Source organism: Lethenteron reissneri, chromosome 34 (genome assembly GCF_015708825.2).
Source record: "Lethenteron reissneri isolate LAM-NWPU_2019-01 chromosome 34, ASM1570882v1, whole genome shotgun sequence".
Lineage (NCBI taxonomy): Eukaryota > Metazoa > Chordata > Hyperoartia > Petromyzontiformes > Petromyzontidae > Lethenteron > Lethenteron reissneri.
In genome coordinates, this window is record NC_083812.1 from 16,467,516 (window position 1) to 16,489,483 (window position 21,968).

The 21,968-nt window shown below is 47.1% G+C and overlaps 1 protein-coding gene across 4 annotated transcripts in view; it reads right to left on the reverse strand.

Moving 5' to 3' along the window:
- Positions 1 to 1,520: 1,520 nt before the first annotated feature.
- Positions 1,521 to 21,968, reverse strand: part of LOC133350745 (bone morphogenetic protein receptor type-1B-like) — a 47,932-nt gene continuing 27,484 nt past the window's right edge. For 3 of the 4 annotated variants that reach the window (XM_061565462.1, XM_061565461.1, XM_061565463.1), the window contains exons 2-12: positions 14,694 to 14,912; positions 13,765 to 13,933; positions 12,635 to 12,737; positions 11,981 to 12,086; positions 11,186 to 11,282; positions 10,520 to 10,658; positions 10,053 to 10,245; positions 8,939 to 9,236; positions 8,399 to 8,574; positions 7,869 to 7,999; positions 1,521 to 7,237 (exon numbers count right to left, since the gene is read on the reverse strand). In XM_061565462.1, the coding sequence (XP_061421446.1) occupies positions 7,112 to 7,237; positions 7,869 to 7,999; positions 8,399 to 8,574; positions 8,939 to 9,236; positions 10,053 to 10,245; positions 10,520 to 10,658; positions 11,186 to 11,282; positions 11,981 to 12,086; positions 12,635 to 12,737; positions 13,765 to 13,933; positions 14,694 to 14,763 (1,608 nt within the window). In that variant the 5' untranslated portion in view covers positions 14,764 to 14,912 and the 3' untranslated portion in view covers positions 1,521 to 7,111. The remainder of the gene's footprint in view (positions 7,238 to 7,868; positions 8,000 to 8,398; positions 8,575 to 8,938; positions 9,237 to 10,052; positions 10,246 to 10,519; positions 10,659 to 11,185; positions 11,283 to 11,980; positions 12,087 to 12,634; positions 12,738 to 13,764; positions 13,934 to 14,693; positions 14,913 to 21,968) is intronic. The other variant, XM_061565464.1, reaches the window with a different exon arrangement.

A 21,968-nucleotide genomic window follows, 5' to 3' on the forward strand; every position in this document is an offset into this window, starting at 1 on the left:
GAAAGACAGCTGAGAATTTTTTTTTCAAAAATTCATCCACGAACAGGAAGACATATTTCATGTTGCCAATTGCTTCGCGTGGATCGGTTTTGGGGGGCTTCTCCGAGAGCCCACGCGAAGCTGCGAGTGAGGTATCCGCTTGCCACCTGGCGGTCATCGGCAGATCCGCACGTTGCTGCGACAGCGTCAGCATTGGCGAGAGGTGGGGGAGGATCAAGTTGTACGGTCCTCTTTGGCGCCGTCACTCCGGTGGTCCGATGGTGCAATGGTTGACCGCACGCGGTTGCGAGCTCGATTATCGGCCACGGCTAACATCAGCGGTGAGTCTCAATTTCAACAACAACCCTTACTGGATATGTTTACAATTAAAAAGGGCCATCATACAACGGTCGATTGAGAATGGTAAAATGACAACTGTTTAGAATGGCTTGTGACTCTAAATCCATGTTGTTTGTTGCTCAGCTCGCCGTAGGAATGTGGACTTTCCACCAGCGGCTCAGGACTGTAAACTAGAACACTGCGTCGGTGCTGATCTGAACTGGACATCGCTGCGCTTGCTTCCGTCACAACCACGATCAATCAATCCGTGCGCTTGCCTCCCCCCGTGGTGGCCACTCGAGAGGCGCGACCCCAGCCGCGTCGCTCATTCAAAGCGCCCAGCAGGTGGCAGCGGAGCAGCGCCACCGCGGGGTCCTCGCGGTGGCGCTGCTCCCCCCGCAATTCAATTCTGGCAGTCCTCGACTGACGAACACAATTCGTTCCTAAGACCCGTTCGTAGGTAGAACGGTTCGTAAGTAGGAATACAGTAATCTGCACACACGAAGACTCACGCCCAGCACGAGGCTGACTAATTTACATCTCGCTGAGGATCGCTCAGCTGAACAAAATAGTGACATGGTTCAGTTTGCAAGCGAGAGCTCGCGTTTTAAGTAAACGTAAAAAAACGTCATGGAAGCTGGTTCGTAAGTGCGGGTGTTCGTAAGTCGACGACTGTCTGTACTGTTTAAGGCGGCCGCTGCTGGCGGTGTCCACAGTCGGTGGCTCACAGCACACATTGCGCCGCTTGCAACAATTCAACTGGTGGTCCTGGGCTTGACCAGCGCGGTGTAGTATGGTCGAACAACCTCCGTGACCGATCGTGGCAAATGAACGTCATCATTCACAAGCGGACTGACACACGTATGTAAAAGAATCACCCAAAATGTGTCAGATTTCGTTCCCTCCGGGAGGTTAAGCCGGCTTGCACTTGGTTAGTACTCAGACGAGAGAATGGAAATACCAAGTGGTTTTGCCTCGGCTGTGAGCTGGCCAGCAAAAGCAAGTACAGGAATTCCTTAATTTGTGTGCGGATCTTTGAGTTTCATCCTCTCATATTTGGCAGTCTCTCCGGGTACTCTGGTTTCTTCCAATTCGCCAAGCACTCGTTAATGGCAAACATCCTAATGCAGTACCCTCATTATTCTTACTCCTCTCTATCACTTCTCATCAGCAGATAATAGATACACGTGGGGGGGTCAAAAGAAAATGAGCAAACATTTATTATTATTACAGTATCCTTTTAAAAAAAACTAAACAAAAATTAAGGGTAATGTCAAATAACAGTCTGCAGGCGACTCACACGTGGGGTGTAAATGATGCCAAGGCAAGCGGGCACCAGCAGTACGGGCTTCACACACACGGAGATTCATGAGCAACGTGAGCACGGAACTGTACATCGCATTTTACACGGCGTATAACATATTCCAATACTATTCATACAGCAGAGTAATTACAGTATGGGCCCAACGTAACGTGTTGCTTTTATGTGTTCACATATTTATAAGAGGGGGGGGGGATATATCGTTTATATATACGTCCGTTAATGGTGCATGTTAAAACATTTACTTGATACTTGAGGCAGCATAAAAAGGCATTGAATTAAAGATCCGAAGGCAGCCAAGTGGAAAGTGTGGAGCTGTAGTTGAAAGGGGGATAACAGATGGGGGTTCACTCCGCTCCACTGCAGTACAGTCATCGTCACATGATCACCCACTATTCATCAAAGCAAAACTGCATCAGGTAAATTAATGTAACGTCAGACACGACCGATAATGGATAACAGTAAGGGCTGACTGGTGGAGCGAGAGATGACGTTTTGACGTGTTGGGTTAATATTCAAGCAATAGTACGTTGACATCACTTATCCAGAGATCACCACACCTCCAGATGAACACACCCATAATAACCACAGCAAATCAACTTATTCAGCTGTATTTCTTTTTTGTTGATCTCATTAGCGTCAGCTCGCATGCAACAATCATTTCCAGGGATAGTTGAAACGTCTGAAATGTAAGCAAATTCGATTTTGAGATTCAGAAGCTTTTGACACTGGGCTTTGTTCAGGACCCACGTACAGGCACTGCATTGGCACGTGGTTCAGACCCGATGCCCTGCTGCTCAAGGCATTTAAAATGATCAGCCATCAATGCAAGTTTGTAGAAGCAGAGTGATTTGTTGGGTGCCCAATGTTAATGGACAGATACATTCATAGACTCGGGGCTAGATGCCACATCTTGACAAAATGAGCACAACACAATGCCCTCCCTCGGTGATGTGTGTCATTTATGGAGACACCAGAACATTTTAGCCAAAAAGAGCATCAGCCTGCAGGCCCCGCCTCAAATCTCATCAGATGTTTGGTTATCCACGTGGCTGGTCACTCAAAACAAGCGCACGTCACACAGTGCTGGTGCAGTATATCCCAATAAGACCACCCCTCACAATACAACCGTGACAAAGGAGAGCACTGTGCCTGCAAATATACAGTCGGAACTTTACGACTTTTATAGGCAATAACGGATTTGTACTCTGACACCCAGTGGCTGCACCAGAGCTGCCGGATTAATGCTCATCATGGACAACGTTATGCTTTTGTAAGATAGTATATATTTTTTCAATAAACGGTATGCACTTTTCTCAGCATGAGCTAGCAACGCCAATGCTTCATGCTTTATTTTAAAGAACACAATACAATGCTGAATATAATAACAAGGTCTGTATTCAGATATAAAATCAGTCAGCCGTTCTGAAATTACTTTCTCTTCTGCTGTATACACACACACACTGGACAATTATATCATATTAGTCACTCCTTTTTCAGCAAATGTACTTTTGTGACTCTCAAAGTCCCTCTTCGTGCCTCCCCATGACCCACATATCCAAATCATTTTCCTCATCATCAGGAGCGTGCAGAGTGCAGTTGCCTAATTTGCATATAAGGCAATATGCATAGTACTAAACGTACCCAGCAAAATCTCTACCCAGCAAACATTGTGGTACACACCAAGGGAAAACTCCTTCAGCAGGATACTGGAAGAACAGATATCTGCGGTCAAATGTTGGATTTGAAAGAGCTAAAGGATCTGGCAGAAGTGATACGAGGTGTGGTGGCATTAATGCATTTGGGCATGTTCACGTCCGATTTGATAAATATTGATAACCAAGAAACGTGACCAGGATGAGACTTAGGATTCAAGTTTGAGAATATCCCAAGACACGATTGGTATAAAACACTCGGCGAAAACATGCCTACGTGTGCACCGCTTAATAGTACATCAAATCAGATGTCACTGAAAGGTTTGCTTTACAAATGGCCAACGTGCTTTTTTTCAACTATTAAATTCCTCCCTCCCTCCCCTCCCACCTCGGTCTTTGGAAATGCAGCTACGCAAACTGTTATACGAACTATAAACCAATAGTGAAAAAATATACAAACTCTATATAAAATAATACAAGTCCTATGTACATGATACAACACCACGTGGTGCGCTCTCATTCATGCCTGGCAGACGAACGCGGGGGAGTGAAGGCCCCCGCGGCGCTCCCGGAGCCGGTAACCGACTCTGCGTTTGTCCCCCCGCGCATGCATGGGGCTACAGGAGCAGGGGGCCAAGGTAAGCATTTCCGTTTCGCTCTCATTCCCGTTTCGCTCTCATTCCCGTCTTACAATCGTATTAGCTTTAATAGCGTAGAGTACCATTGCGTGTTGCATGTGAAAGTAAACTTGGGAATTCGTTTGCAATTTTCCACCGCGGGGACCTAATTTAAACCGTGGTCACGTGGTGGGTGCTTCGAGCAATTAAAGACGCAAAAACAAAACCAGCAAGAGAAATCGAAAGCAGGGGGGTGGTGATGTCACCACGGTGCTTGCTGCAGGATAGGTTTTCCTTTCAGAGCACTGAGCACGAGTTGCCAGGCAATGTTGAGGGATTTCCTGAAAAACTGAAGCTCACGACACCACGTTGAATCTGCTTGACCGTTGTGATCAGATACTGAATAATTTCTTAACTTGACGGAATTGAATAGTATAGTTACAATGTGGGCACATATACGCACGCACACACTGCACTAACTCCAGGAAGGGTTGGATGTAAGCGGAGTTCGACATCGCAGTCGTATTCGCGTTATTCGCTGTGTGCGCATGTTAACATTTGTAAGGGTCGAGTAAAGGAGCTCAAAGGACAATGTATTATTCAAAGCAAGTGCCAATTCAATACAATTTCATCAACATTTTACACTCGAACGTAAGTTCACAAAAGCAGGTTGAACAGAAAAGCGGAAACACGTACATACACACACAAACAGGGTAGTTAGCACAATAACAATCTGAAATAACAAGAGACCACGACACACATTTGTTTCACAATCCAGTCCAAGGTGAATCGTTTGGCAAGAACGGTGCTAAGCGCTGGTGCGTTGGTACTGTGTTGCACACACTATTACTGCAGAGCTTCTGAATCTACATTAAAACGTCTCACTCCATTACATCCACACATCCGATTAGCACGCTTGGCTACGTACGATGCCGAAGAAGTTCAACATCCATACATGTCACTCCGATCTCCGTTTTGCTCTCGACGCGCCCTATACAACTCATCACTGCAACCTGTACATTCACGCAAATCTCTTCCCCCTGGATACCCGGAGAGACCATCAATGGGCTGTTTTCATCATAAAGGTCCTCTTAGAACAAACCCACCAATTACATAAGTAACCACTCGGTTCCTCAAACTCCCTCCTGTCGCCTCACAAGTGCCTAATTATTCCTATTAAAATGCCATTTTGCTCAAACTTTGCTACTTGCACCTACTTTTTTCTGGCGCCCTCTTGCTCCGATTTTTAAAATATTTTCATGTGTTTTGTTTACGACCGTTAAATACCCCCTGTGTTAGTTGTGCAATATTCCTGAAGGAACCCTGTAACTCGTTCTCTGCAATATCGATGCACTTGTTGTTTTGTTGTTGCTCTGCTCACGCACCACGGATCGAGCTGGTAAAATAGCTGAGCAACCGACAAAACGGGATCATGTTTGAAACAAACGAAATTAACTCAAATGCAAAGTTCAACAGTTCACAGAATCATTTAAATGTCTGTGGCCTCGAACACAAATTGCTATTTCGTGCTGAAGGTTGAAAAGGAGAGGGAGTGCACCCGCTTAGTTTACATTGCCACCGAAGCGGGCTGCTACCTGGTGCACACACAGAGGTCACTCGGTTTAACACAGGCTTTCGCGACCAAAATTAGTATCTATAATAGAGGTTTTTGGGTGAGATCGCATAAATGTGTCTTTAAACCCGCCACCACCCGGCACAGCCAATTAGTAAGGTTTGTCATGTAAGCAAAACGTGCCAATTCGTTACTGTGTGCTGAACTAGTAACGACTGTGTTTGGGTGGTGGTGGGTTTAACAACACATTTATATTGATGCGATCTAACCCAAAAAAAACTATTTTGGAGAGGTCAATCAGCCTCACTAAAGGCCAGTAAACCGACAACAGCTGCTGGAACAATCCCACTGCCAAGCACCATTTGAGCTCTCACATCGACTAACAACAATTCCAGGGCAAGTGTTCCATGTTGAAAGCAAACGTGTTTTTTTCACTAATGGAAAAAAAAATTCAATAAAAAACAAAAACACTGCAGCAATTTTTTTTCACCGAATGCCACCTCACAAGTTATGTCAAATGACGTTTTCCACATGACAGACCAAACACGAAGCTGTCATCGCCAAACTCCTGGCAGGAAATACGAAACGCGGCTACTCGGCTTGAAGGTGTTGAAACAAAACCCGAGCTCTATGTTGACGTCTGTAATGGCCTTAAAACGCATGACCAGGAAAATGTAATTCAAGTATAAGGTCCATTTCCAGTTTTCAGAAGGGAGTTTTCGTTCGATGCAATGACGATAAAAACAGTTGACCGTTTACAGTGCTGTGGAAGAATTAAACAAAACCCAGAATGAGTTCGGGGTTCACTCGGTGTCACGGAGTACAACTTTTGAATGACTTTCCAATGATTCATGTTTCTTCTTTCGGAAGTTTGCAGGCTTTTGCAGTGATTACGGAGGAAGTTAATAAACAGCGAGGCATTGTAGAACAATCTAAAGGCTACAAAAAAGAAAACGGGAATAAATCATTCAGTCACCATACAGGCCTGTAGCCCAAGGTGTTTCCACTAGTGCCCGAAACAATAATCCACCGGAACGAAACTGCGAACACACCAGCACAACCGAGTTGCACGTAGTAACCTCTCCAGCACGGCTATGACTTGAATCGGCGGCGGAAGTCATGCCACCAAAGATGACACTGAAACCAACTGAAAGGCAGGCACCACTTTGGGATTCATCCATCTTCACCGTCTTCGTGCTATCTCTCAACTGTTGGGTTTTTGGTTTTTATCGCAAAGGAACTTGCAGAGGCAGAACTTCATAAAAAAAAGCACAGTTTTCCTTGAACATCCAGCAGTGGACAAATGCAGAGCCGAGCAAAAGCAAATGTTATTTCACCGCACTGTGTGTCAGTGCTGCGTCACATGATCAACTCGCAGATATGTACCGACTGGACCACGCACAATGGGCAGCGGGGCTTCAACGGCAACATTTTGCTGATGGGAAAAAATGCTTCAACGTAAAATGTCTTTTGCCCTCCACTTGAGATCGTGCAGAAAATGCCAACTATTAGATATTTAAATATTAAAACCAAGGGAAAAAAATCTTGTAGCTTTGTTATAGCTTTTAAAAGTTAATCAGGTTAATATTGTTTTTGTTTCCTCGGCATGCGCAGAGGAGGCGGCCCGTCAGATCTTGACATCCTGCGCCTCCGCCATCTTTGCGAGGGTCTTCTTGACGCGTAGGGCGGTGAGCCGCGACGACGGATTGTGGGCCCAGCACTCGGCCATCACCTTCGCCAGCGTCCGCAAGACCTGCACGCGTGCGGGAGGGGAGGGGGGGAGATGGACAGGTAGCATGGCTCAGTCACCTGGCACGTTGCAGCGCTGCACGGTGATGTTAGGTGATTTGTAAAACCCATTGGTCATCGGACTGAGACCATCGCGACTTGCTACAGTTGAGGACCCAGATTTATCACAGGTGGCTGCCCGCATGAGAACCGGGGATCGATCCTAGCTCAGTGCTCCAACTCCAGGTTTTAACTGTGCTTGGGGGTTGGGCAAGACTTTTGTCAGATTGTTTGTAAATGTATTCTCTTGTACGTAACACTACAACAATTCTGAGGTTAAAGAATGCGAGTGATGTCATGTCACGGATGAAGCATCCAATTTCTGTGGTGACCCTGTGATGTTAAGATTGGTGCAAGATGACCCAGGTTAAAAAAAAAACGTGGAGCATCCAAGACAAAGTGTGTTCCCAAGCCCATTTCCCAAGCCTGCTTGGTGTCAGGTCGGCCTGGTAGGGCTGCTATGGAAACGTGGGCTGAGCTAGTGAACCTAGTTCAAGCCACTGGCTGGTGCAGCATGCATCCCAGTGGCCATGGACACGGGGCATGTTTATGTGTGTAAGCGAAGGTTTATGAGACACAGGTTGCGGAGGAGTCACCTCATCAGAGTTCCAGCGGTTGGGCAGCAGGGGGCGCAACCTTTTCACGCACACGGCATCCCGCATCTCCTGGTATGAAGGCTCTGCCGAGGTGATGTCGTGGAAGGGAGGCTGATACTCCTCCACCGTGCCTGCACGGAGTGACGACATGTGACGGCACCAGCCGGGTCAGTACCATCAGCACAAAAAGACGAAGATCCCCCGTATAGCCTTATCAGACTGTTGGGGCAAGTGCTGTTAGTGAGCACTATTGAAGGCCGGCACAGGAAAAAGAGGGGTGGGTATCCAACACCACACCTGGCCTTTGTCTCTGCATTGGCAATATTTACACATTGCACCAGGTACCCATTTGAGGCTGAGTCGACCTAGGGTAGGCCCAGGATTGGTTCAGATAACTGTCACTGGTGTTGGCTGTGAGCGGGAATCGAACTTGGGCCACCGGGTTCACAGCATGCGAACCGCTACACTACCGTTCCCCACGAATGCACAAACCGGCACACCTGAGGTCTGTGACAGCTGGCAGTACGCACCAGAGCACACGCAGCGGCGCGCCACCTCCCACAGGACGAGCCCCATGCTGTACATGTCGGCCATGAGGTAGGCCTGGAAGTTGGGCTTGTGCAGTCGCTCGTCCAGCACCTCGGGGGCGCAGTACCGGGGCAGGCCCAACCGCGGTGTCGGCGGCAGGTCCACGTCGTTCGTTTCACTGCGAGGAGCATGAGGCCAACAGCAGCAATTTCCCCTGATTAGCACGTTGGGCTTCGTACGGTGAGAAAGAAGATTAACATACATACCTACGGCAGCAATTACCGCCATGAGCACTTCAGTAATCACCATTACCTTGACCACCATAGCCGCCACCACCACAATCTATACCAATCACCAGCACTACCACAATCACCCGTAGCACGCTCAACACACGAATAACAAGTTAACACAAAGGACCCCCCATATTGCCGCGTGGATTGTTTAGGAAAATGCTGTTTGCGAGCGCCTCTCAAGGTTGACAGCTACGGCACGGCCCTCACGAGAATTTGGAGCTAGCGGCCACCGCCTCGGAGCGCACCCACCTGTTGTACTTGGCCGCGAGGCCAAGTCCGGCGATGACGCAGGTGCCTCCGCGTTTCACCAGCAGGCTGCGTGAGCTCAGGTCCCGGTGCGCGATGCCTGGCTTCCCGCGCGTGCCGTGGATCTCGGTGTGCAGGTGGCACAGCCCCGAGGCGGCCGAGTAGGCGAGTCGAAGGGCACCGCGGCCGTCCACGGTGGAGGAGCGCAGATACTCGCGCAGCGATCCGCTCTCATGGTACTCCGTCACCAGCAGCAGCTGCGTCCACGAACCGGTGCCCTTGATGTCGGCTGCGATGAAGCCTGCGTGATGGACCCAACACCGGTCAAACCCTCATATCTTGCACCTTAACATTTGCACTGTATTTAAATTTTTCCACACATTCGCTTTACCTAGGGTCCATTTATTTTGTCAGGATCTTCCATGACTGCGAAAAGATCCCCCTCATGTGTTTGTATCTCATGCCACCTTTTTTGAAATTCTCCTTGGCACAATCCAACCTCTGTTGTTTATAGCCCTGTCTTTATTTTCCCCTCTTATTCTATTACGAAGATTTTTTCTCCACAGTCCATTCTCACCAGACTTCCATAGCATCTCAACCTCACTTATTTTAGCTCACCGAACATTAAGGCTACCCCTGCCACTCTTATTATTAGTGTTGTATAAAACACTCTGGAGGGAGCAGTGGTACAGTGGTGAGCGCACTGCGCTACGAGCGTTGCCACAGTTCACATCCACGGTCAGTGATAAATTAACTGGTTCTGGCCCTCTCTTTCACCAACCTACACTGACCGGTGCGATGCAGTATGGTAAAAAAAATCCTGCACGACTAACACGTATGTATCTTGAACTTCTTTCGCACTATACGTAGCCAACCGTGTTAATCAGAGGTGTGGGAATGGGGAGGCCTTCAATGAACAAAGGGCTGCACACTACATTATATAACTCGATTTTGACTGTCCTGTACTACCCGTACAGGACATGAATTATTATCCGTTGCTGGACACCCAGGCTGAGGGTTCTGCGCTGGTGCACACGATTGTGAAGCTTCGGTAGTTACAGCAAAGCCTTGTGAGTGACCTTGAGGAGTGCCCTCGTGACGCGACTCTGCCGCCTACCCAGGATGTTTTCGTGCCGCATGAGCACCGTCTGGTAGATCTCCGTCTCGCGGAACCAGATGGCCTCCTCGGTGGTGAAGAAAACCTTCACGGCCACAGTCTCGTCACGCCAGCGGCCCTGCCACACCTCGCCAAAGCGCCCACGCCCAATCTCCCGCACCAGCGCTATCTGCTTCGCGATCGTCCGCTGCACCTGCGGGGAGAGCCGAGGAGGTTTTTAATCGCACGTAATTTAGTAACCCGTCCTCAATTATCATCATAATAACAATAATAAACAAGCATTTCAACAGGAAAGCAAAACAGACAAATCCAACACATTCTCTAAATGACGAGGTAGCCCATCACAAGAGGAAAATGCATGAAGGGCAGGAAACAAATGCCTGATGGGATGGGCAGACTTTTAATTCGTTGGAGTTGTGTGTCATGTTACAAGTGGGTATCTTTGCGTGTGAAGCCGAAGTAGATACCAGTAGGGGGAGCCCAGAGCCGCTGCCAGAACTCTGGCACTCCTCCAGGAGATCCTCCAGGGTGTTGCCGCGGGGTATGATGAGCTCATCGCGCTCCGGCCACTTCTGTCCTCTGCGCCTCGCTTCCTGGCGCCTGTATCTGCGCGCACGCACACGCATGCAGAGGAGAGCACGTGACCGCACAAGCGTTATTAATGGCCAACAAAAATAAAACACATGAGCCGACATTGTGCAAACCCACCGAGCGATCGCGACAACAGCAAAGGACCAACGCGTGCCCATCGCTCAGCAACTGCCTCCATCACATTCAAAAGTCAACGGTGGCAGAACGCGGACCAGACCGGCATCTTCATTAAAAAAAAGTTACAACTTTACACAGGCCACAAATAGGCAGATTGTCTCGGAGAAGGCTTACGAGTCTGACGTGTGGCTGCGGTTGATTCGGCACTGCGCTGGTGGTCGCCGTGCTTACCACGCGTGACTGCAGAGATTCCCAACACACAGCCGTCCCAAACTGTGGAGAGCTGTACGGCGCAGCTACAAGGCGGAATGAAAAGGCCATCTGAACTCGATGACGCGGCAATCGAGAGGATGAATGAATTTTGACTCCTATTGAGCTGTGAAGGCAAAATCAAGGAGAGCAGAGAAGGGGTGGGGGGCCCTCACCGCAAGTACATGAAGACGATGACAATGACAAGGACGATGAAGCAGATGGCAGCGGAGATGAAGAGGGCCAGGCGGTGCACGCTCGAGTCCAGGAAACCTAACGGCACAGCGGTGGTGGCACGTGGGTCAACGGGTCCCGAAATTTTCTCGACAAGCGCAGCACCACAAAAAACAATGAACCCAATGGGAGGGAACACAAACAGAACGAGGAGGGAAAACATCATAATGGCAGGGAACAAAAGAGAAATTGTAACCCAAGATGCAACACAATGAATGCCTACAGCATTTGATGGTAATCGTAAAAAAACTAAATTAATAATATAGTGACGTTCATGGCGAGTTAAAATAGTTTGGCTCGTGCCAATGCAAATCCGACTAATACGCTTGCCAATGAGCACTGATAAATTCACTACATGATTACGTGTACAACTCTTTCTTCCTTCTGTTTAAGATGAATACAACTCATATTTTACAACTGTTACAATATAATCAGTCCTTTAAACTATTCAGGAAAATATTGAGTCTCAAGATACCAATTCTTTAGTGATAATTTTGTAGGTGGAAGGAAAATTGGAAACCCAGAGCAAACTCACACACAAGTGGGCACAATGCTAATAAATCCACGAATGGAGATTATACAGATTCTACTACTGTCAGTTTTATTATCATGGCTAGTTCACTTTCGCAATGTGCGCTCATTTCAGCAAATAAAATGGCATGCAAGAATGTTGTAACCGCCCGAGTGGCAAGCATGTGGGTTGAGGAGTTAGGGGTAATGTTGCTATGTCCACCCACCGATGGAGGCCCCAGGTGGAGGCAGCGTTGGCCGTAGATCCTTGTTGCAGTAGTTGCCCTCCACGCAGCACTCGATGGTCCTGCGGAACCGGGACTTGGGGGAGTCCTGTCAAATGGGGCCCACAAAAAAAACTTCACTAAAAATGCTGCTCAGAATGGGCATCGAGGCGCAAAACAATGATGGCTTGGGCTCAAAGTCCTGGCACGCCTCCTGGTCTAGTTGAATGTTATTTTTTTTGGTGGCATTATTTTTGGAGTGGCGCAGCCATCTTAACATCTCGGCGCCTACCGACGCATGACGATTGTTTAGGAGGAAGACATCAGTACGCACATACTGGAGGCTGCGGGGGAGTGGGAGGAGGGCAGAGGCTGGGTTGAGCAGTGTTGGCTGGCCCGAATGAAAACATGGAAAACTAATTCTTGGTAAAAAAAAGAAATTTAATGATATAATTGCACATTTTGTTTGTAACTAAAAACGAATTGTTGAATTGTGGTCCCAAATTATTACAATTCGTTGAATCACAGGATAGGTGAAGCATCACGTGGCGACTGTCTACACGGATCGGCTGAACCCTGCGTGCTGGGGCACGGGGCGTTTGCTGCGTGGGCGATGGCACCGTGGTTCCGTGGGGGCCACGAGGAGGAGGCTCTCACCCGGCACTGAAACTCTGAGCCCTCGCGCTGGATGCACCCGGCCGTTGTGATCACCTCCCCGGCGTCGTCCTCCTCCACGATCGTGAAGCAGTAGCCGCTCGCCCTGATGTCGGCACACAATTGATTATAATTGAGCACGTGTGGTGTTTGTGCTGTGCTAATAGCGCGGCACCATCATGACGGAAGACGCTATATGTTTCACAGACACAGTCTGCAGTTGTTTCCAAGTCAAGGGGTGCTGTTTTCTTTGTGTAATCCCAATTGAGTAATTGGCAGGCAATTTTCAAATTTGGCAAATTTTAGACCATCACGCAGGCACACAATGGCCTACTATTGGAAAGTATTTATATAGGTGAAAACATCGTTGGCTTGGCTCATAACACGTGAAACACAAAAAATATTTTTGGAAGGAATGAATGTCTCTACTTATCCAGGAAAGTCTCACCGAGTCTCAAGACTCAGTTTCAGGCACTGTGGACACAGTTAGACAATTCTGCAATATTTTACGTGTGGGAAACTGGGGTAGGTGGAGAGAGCTCATCCATAAGAGAGGAGAGCTCCCGTATCTTGCAGAGATGACCTCACCTCACCTTGACATTACATTATTCCGTCTGCCGGACCCCGTGTAGGCGTTTGTAAAGTTGACAACTCATCTCCAAGGCAACCACTTTACTCATGCGAGTACCTTTTCAAGTGTCTATATAAAACACGTGTTATGAATGTAATCATCCACTACACAGAACCAGATTTTACGCTTACCATAACCGGTTTTATAGGCCGTTGTAAGTACGTTCCCTACTTTACGAGGTGTTCAGACTCAGAAATCTATAATTGAATACCTAACATCAGTATGCTCATTCGTGTAACCAAGCGATTCATACCTAAAGAACTGAGCGTCAAAGGAAGCTGCACATGAGCTGAACATAACTTTTTATCATCCCAAATAATCGCCTCTCCCACCGACAGAAGCTACGCAAAGCGGCGCATGATGGCCAAACGGCTGTCCTATCATGTACAAGCATGTATTTATACACCTGGCGATAAAGATACATTATCGGCGAATTAAAGGAGCCTGTGGCGTGTTTGACGTGAGGATCGCACGGCCCATGGTGCCCAGTGCCACTCCTCACCTGCAGGTGTTGTTGACACTTTCCGGAGGGCAGTGCTGGCTGCAGTAGCACAGAAGGTTCCTGGGCGGCTCTGGGATGTCTCCGTCGTCAGTCCCGGCCGCGTCTTTCTTGCCATCTGCTTTGCCCTTGGCCCCAGCTCCCAGCAGCAGGCTGTCGGGCCGCTCGGCCGCTACAACCACCAGAGACACACCGCCCGTTACACGCGTCCTAGCCAATACCACACATTACACACGTCCTAGCCAATGCCACCAAGTTACACGCATCCTACAAATACTGGAGACACGCCACTCGTTGTACACGCCCTAGCCAACATTACCCGTTATACGCGTCCTAGCTAACGCCACCCATTACACACGTCCTAGCCAACGGCACCCATTAAACACGTCCTGCAAAAGCCGGAGTCACGCCACCCGTTACACGCGTCCTAGCCAACGCCAACCAAATGTAATATTACATGCAGACTTGGGCTGAGCTCCACTGAAGATTATGGTTTAATCATAAACAGCAGATGCCCAGATTTGAATCCAGGACCTCAGCTGTGTCGGCTCAGTGCTCTGAACCCTGAGCCATGTACCTCATGGTTGCTGCGAATTCGCGGGAATACTGTTGCTCATATTTCAGTGTACAGCTGATTTCACAGCTCGTGACTCCAGGAAATGAAAATCTCCTTCGTTGGTCCATTAAGAGATACATTAACATACACTCTGCATAAACGAAGGGGCAGCTGTGGGTACTTCAACAATCCACCGGGCACAGTGGTAAGCATTAAACAATGTGCTACCGGCTTACCCAGCGGCTATAAACGATAGAGACAACGGAGCGAGCTGTGTTTTTAAGGGACCCCACTTTCCCCGCGTTGGTGTCGCCTGCGGGCTTCCCACTCCCGGTTCTCCCTGACACGTTTGTGCGCATCAGCCTCCGGGGCACACCTGTGGCTTGCAGCGCCAGCACGGCCAGCGCGACGACTCCCACGCTCCATGCTCTCCACCACACCCACATCTTCTCCTCGGCAAACCTCCAGCAAAAACCTTGCAGCTCCCAGTGACACTCTGTGCGGCGGAAGTGCAGCCCAGGACGGAAATACTGGTGGTGCTTCTCGGTTGAGTTGTTGTACGTCCAATTCTTATTGGGAAGCAGTCACTGGGTATCTGTACATGGTAAGAGAGAGGGGAGGAAAGGAGATGAGAGAAATGGTTTATTATTCATAATTGTGGACGAACATTTTTCCCACAGAGTGCGCAAAATGCAACGCACGCCTACCTGCATTTAGCGCAACCTGCGAGTGCAATTGTGATGCAAACATAATAAGCAATGCGCGAAAACCAAGTAGGTGACGTGACACACATGGATTAGTAAGGGACACCGAGAGGTGAACCCTATGAAGAAATAAATGTACACAGTACTCACTGGGGGGTCTAAAAGCTTGCGAGTTCAAATAGCACGCTCGACTCTCATTGTCGAGCCATCACGGGGGAGCCAACGAAGGGCGCACAATCTGATTGTAAGGTGGCGAACTACTCGAATCAGATTGGTCAGAGTAATTTGTTTGAAAGAGCCTAGGAAAAACAAAATGCAAATGAGGGGGCGTTTGGAAAACCAGGTACCTGTTGTGCAGGCCCTCGTTAGAGAAACTGACCATTCCTCCAATAGCACACCACGGGTTGACACACCTGTGTTTTTTTTACAGCAGTCGTGGCTACAAACCATCATTACCTGGCAAGGTGCGGATATGGTTCTGCGCAGTAATCAATGCCTGTTTGTGGAACTTCTAAAAACACATCTGACACGGCCACTACCGTACAAGCAGGACCACTCTTGGTTTACGTTAGCCCAATGTATGTTGCACCCTGTGAGGGCAATCCCACACTAATGTGGAGTTGACAGTACCTCAAGAGAAATAGGTTATTCACGGGTGGATGTAATTTCAATGCAAAATGTGGAGCTATCAGTCAATCAAAGAGGAATTGAGAGCTCTAATAAGAGATTTTGGTGATATATTCCAGCATGGTGGGCCATATGAGCTGGGACGCATGACACTGATGGAGCGTCATAACGAAGACACGGGGGATGCGGCGCCCATTCGTCAGAACCCATATACAACGAGTCCAAGTGATAGAGCCAAGGTGACAAAAGCAGTATTGCGAGATGTTACAGGCCGACAACGTTATCTTGTCCACAAGTCCTTGGAGCGCCGCAGTATTTATTGTCAATCTGATGGCTTCCTGCGGTTTTACATAGATTTCTGTAGTCTCAACAAGGTCACACTCCCTGATGCTTACCCTTTGCCATGCATGGACAAATCTTGGATGTTCTTTCTGGAGAAAAATTATTCAGCACACTAAACTTATTGTCAGCATTTTGACAACTTCCCATTGATTCTGAGTCTCGACTGTGGACAGCGTTCAGGACCCCCACAGGGGCGCTTCCACTTCAATTGTTTGCCTATGGGGATACCAACATCACTAGCCACTTTCCAGCAATTAATGGTGTCAGCATGAGGTGCACTGCAATTGGATGCGTTTCTTAATTTATTTAGAGGATGTCATTGTCTTTAGACGGTCATTTGAGGAGCATTATTGCCGCCTCTTTGAGGGTTTGTTTTCCAGGCCTTGGAAGGCTAATCTCAAACAGAAACCATCTAAATGTCACTTGGTTCAAGCTTCAGTCCGCTACTTGGACGTCATCAGTCCTTGAGGGTTGTAACAGATCCTGATAAAACCACTTGTGTGCAAAACTGGACCGCACTCCAACCACGGTCATGGAAGTTCAGAGATTAATTGGCTTTGAATCGTATTATTGGCGCTTTTGTGCCACATTTTGCTACAAAAGCAAAACACCTTAATGCTTAAACAGTGAAAAAAGGCAATTCTATTGGGGGTTGATCGCAGCGGTGCACTTCGTGCAACAATTCCGACTGTTATTTTTACAGCTGCAAATTTACAGGATGTACAGATCATACAGCACTGCAGTGTTCTTTGCGCATTGACCACCCATCAGGGCAGTTAGCCAGATTGGATAGAGCACCTACAAGTGTTGTTCACCACAAGTGGTTACGTCATGCAAACGCTGCCGCTCTTTTACGGCTGCCTCCATCTGAGTTGTGTGCATGTACTGCAGGATCTGTAATGTGCAAGTCCTTTTACATGTGTATACGTGCCCTGTTGAAAAAAACCTCCACGCCTCAACCTGACTCAATTGTGACTGTAAACCGAAAATTCAATGAAAAAATTATAGATTGTGATTTTTAGGAAACTGTTCCTTATTGAACGATAAAAGCAACATCCTTTCACCAACAATCTCAGCAATTGTTGAATACAATTTTAATCCAGAGAACACAATAATTGGTCACGTACTGCAAGCGTGGGTTTTGCTTGCATGGCAAGTTTGGTTATTTTAGCTCCCCTCCACCCTCCCGACCCCAACTACCCCCCCCCCAACCCTAGGCCTGCAGTAAAAGGCGGTGTGCTCTGTGCATCATAATGAAAAGAAAAAAATATATGTGCGTGCCGAACATGGGCAGGCTTCCTAATCAGTTAAAAGGTCTGGCTGGTTTGTGTATGTACAGACCGCCGGACCAGCTAGCCGTGAGTAACAAGGCAGGCGCCAAAACGCAGACCGTTAGAGCGCTGCTATTAAAACTTGAAACGGCCTTACGTAATTGGGCGAGCAAATCTGACCCCGCAATCCTGGGAGGAAGCTGAGAAATCTAGCTAAACGGCACACAACGGGCGTCATTTAGCTGTAACCAATGTTTCCTGCGGAAAAGGAATGTAAATGAGCACCGGCCCAGCAATAACGACTCAATTTGGTAGAGAAGTGGTCGCAGCTTAATACCAGAAGCACCCAAAGAAAGTATATGCTCATTATCATCTTTACAATGACGCACATAAACCAATGTAATAATAACGTCAATTATTTATCCAGGAGAAAGCCAAAACACCGAGTCTCGAAACTCATTTTTAGGACAACACTCCCCTTTGACCAATTCCATGAATGGGAAGAAGCTGAAGTACTAAAAGGAACCCAGGCAGACGCGAAGAGAACACACTCCAAGTTCCATACAGAAAGGTTATAGCCACGGTGGACGTAAACATTAGACAGAGCTTTTAGAGCCACCAGTTTGCCCCTAAAGTGCTGATTCGGAGGCATGTGCCTCATATGCAATATACACGCAGCATATTCAGTACTATATACACACATGCTCGCTCGCAAAATTTGATAAACTACTCAACCAAAAGTCTTTACAATTTAATATAATTTAGTCCTATTCTTGGTTCTTTCGGTAAAGTCACGTAGAAGGGAAATAATAAAATAATAAAAATAAACCAATTAAATTCTCACGACTATTTTCTTGCTGTGGTTTTCACACCTGATGATTGCTTGTGTTGCAATTGAAACGTCGTGAGAATTTTATTGTTATATTTTTATTATTTTATTACTTCCCTTCTACGTGACTTTACCGAAAGAACCAAGAATCTGAATCCCTGCAGTCACGAAAGATTTAAATCGAAATTTAATTTAGTCCTTTCAAAAGGAAAAGGAAATATATGTAGTCGAAACACAAATGCAGATCTCCCAGTCCATGTGCGACCACAGTAACTTGGATGTATCATAACCCCCCTCCCCCCCCCCCATACAAAAACATCAAAAATCAACCGGTGTCACGACGTTTCTTCAGCACAGCACCGCTGCACCTTGGAAAATGTTGGCAATTTTAATTCCACTTGAGAAACTGGCAAACACAGACCTACAGTGAAAAATCATCAGCTATGGGCTTGTGAAAAAATAAACACTGGACGGTACTGTGTACTTGGCTGTACAGACTGAGGGAAAGTGCCGTTGACAAGCACCTATTAAGGATGGAATGCTACAATAAGGCTTTCAATTCCTCAATTCTGGCTGTACTGTAATACAGGATACTCATTTCAGGATCAGTCAAGCTCGGTGATAACCACTTCCATTTTAGATACCACGCACGTACTGGTGTTGTGTATGACCAGTAATCAAACCCACTATGGTATGATGTATCACAGTGCACTCACACTACACATCACATCATATTCGGAACTTTTCAGGATTATTTAATTCTGAATTTCACATGTTAAAGGAGTGATGTCAATCAATGCCATGCAACACCATTCTGGTGAGAAAGAAGCCGATTAGATTTACCCTTTTGCGAATAATCTGAAGAAGAAAAAATCGGATCGCCCAAGATTTCATATCGAGAGCCGATTTTGAGATTAATCCGGGAATGGAGAGCACATCCCGACATTCCACACGTGTATATGCATACATAAAGCAAGAACGTACAACAGGCATCTAATATAAAGTTAAGACTTTGCATTACAATTACTAAATTAAAAGTATAAATGTGATTACCTTGTGGTCGCAAGTCATTTTACGCTAACTCAGTACCAATAGACATTTAAACACTGTGCCTCCCTTCACAATCCACTACCTAACCCACGGTGATGGGCGCCAATGCTGGCTAACGTTACACTCGGCACCTACAACATAATCGCGTTACGGAGCCACTCTCCTTTCCACTGGGCCAGCTTAATTACTGCACTCCTTATCTGCCTGATCAGTTTTTAAATAAATGCCTAAAAGCATATCCCTTTACACGTCAGCATCACTAAACCAAACACCTTCCAATACTTGGAGGATAAAGCAGGTTGACCCCAGGCCTCTTGTATTCTTGTGGCCTTACATTGCTGTTGCTTAAAAAAATAACGATTAAGTGTTTTACATGCACGTGTATCTCGCAACGCTGTACAATCCGCAACACATGGAGGTGCATATACATTTAAGATGTCGTAAGCCAATTTAATGAATGTTTATAGACGTGGGAGAAAATTGGAGTACGCGGAGAAAACCCACATGCTCGTGGGGGCAACACTATCCCATAACGTGGCAAGCCAGGGTAAGGCACCCTTCTTGACGCCCATGGCATGAGAGTTTCATAACACTTGTGCGATCCACCAGCCCTTGCCTCCACGGTGCTGGATTACAGGGATGTGCCACTACCACCGAATTTTAGAGGGTATTTGGCCTACTCTTCGAGGATTAATCAGATGTCCTGGAAGAGGTCGGTGTGTCCACATTCTACCCCACCACACGCAATCTGCCGATTGACTGTGGCGTACCCATTTTTTTACTCTGCGTGGACAGTGGGTGGGGAAATTTGAGAAACTTAGCTATTGTTTCAACTACCTTGCCATGAGATGGAATGGAACCGGAAAACTCTGGTTTGCAAGTCCAGTGTGCTTACCAATACACGCCGGTGGCAGGTCCATTACATGTACGCATGTTTATTAAACTTATTTCGTGCCGTACGTAGCCGACTGTGCGATTCGGTGGTTCAGGGGAAGGACAACAAACTAAACACAAAAAGTGCCTATTATACAACCGAAGGCAAGGGCCGTAGCTGTGACATCGCTCATTTGCTAAAGGAAGGTGGGCTGCCAATCCTGAAAACATGGGTGCACATCCTGGCCAGGGCTACCAATTGACTGAACGATCATTCCCATACAGGAGGTGAATTGAAGGCTGTGGCCAGGAGATGGCATGACAACGATGGGTGGAATATAACCGTGTTGGGCTTCGGTATGTGTTGTACTCTGGTACGTGTGGGTTTCCTCCGAGTGCTCCAGCTACTTCCCACATGGAATTGGCCAAACATACCAGTGAGGCTTTCCTGGTTAATGCCCATAATTATTATTATAAATACTACAATCAATTGCATGGGAATCCAAGTCAAACAATTGATCCTTGCTATAGGAATACAGAATTTCCAGTGGACATGAGGCAGCAATATTCCACAATGAACTACTAATAAGCTCTGAAATGAATGGCAAACAAAATCTGGCGCCAGCACCTGCAATTAAACCATCACCGCACATTGAGTGTGGGTACACACTCAGGGAAAATACTTCACAACAGTTACCAGTTTTTTGTAACAGGGGGGCAAACATATTACAAATGCACAAAATGTTTGCGATCATGCGGTTTGGTCAAACATCATTTCAAATATGATATTAAGAAAACAAAAAAAGATTCAATCATACATGCAAATTGTGCAATTATCTCAATCACAGCCAAATTAGCTTAATTTCAAGGCAAACAGTGTTATACCGATTTGTTGCAAAGATTTACAAGACCCGTTATCTGCCTTCTGTTTTTTTACCCCATTCAATGGAAGTTAGTGATCTTTAATCATTACCAAAACAATGAAAAGCAGGAAATTGCAATAATTGCCATCGACCAAACAGCACAGCTGTATCAGAGTATATGGGCACACAGAAAATAAAATTCTTTAAGCAAGCAGACAAGCATGAAAGGGGCATACAAATATCTACAGTTACCCTCTCCCGGTCACATTCATGCTCTGTTTACCACGTGAAATATAAAACTTTAAAGCAGCAGACATTCCTACCGAGCACACTAAAAGTCACTCACGCCTCATCACAAAGTGTATAGGCGTTCTGTTTATTAACCAACAAAAGCACGAATATCAATTTCAAAGCATGTTTATGAAACACGTCTAAAACATTAAAAGAATGAAAACATGTTGTGTGCGCGCGCACAGACGCGCGCGCCGGCTCTCAAGCACAAAATGTGCAGCAAAGATGTTCACGCAAGCGTGGCGTGGCTTGCCCAGTCGTAATCTGCCAACCTGTCAAGCCAGACGAATGTGGCTCCAGCTCAGAGACATTCCACAACAACTTATATTCTCTGCGAAGGAGGAGAGGAAGAGACAAACGCGCTGTCTGGCTGCTGGCGACCGTGCTGCCCCCCCCACCACCCCCCCACTTCGCCCCACCACCGACCGCTCGACGCCACCGCTCTCGAGACGTTTCACGCCGTTGGACGAGCGACGACGCTGGATTAACTTGTCAGAAACCAGGAGGGGCCGTGCAGGGGGACGGACGGGGGAAAGGGTTACAAAGAATCCGTCAAAGTCCACTTGCTGTCCTTTACTGCAAAAATGTCACCGTGTAAACTTGTGCCGAGCGCAAAGCCACCAGGCCTTATTTCTGTCCAAGCACAGATGTGTGTAGGTGTGGATGATTTTAATTATTTACATTTTTGGAATTACACACGGGAGAAAAATCGTCCCCTACTGTGAAAACTTAGTCGGAACCTGGTGAAAAAGTCTGGCGACTTGGTGAGGCTTTCCTGGGTAAACAAGGGCGGCAAAAGTG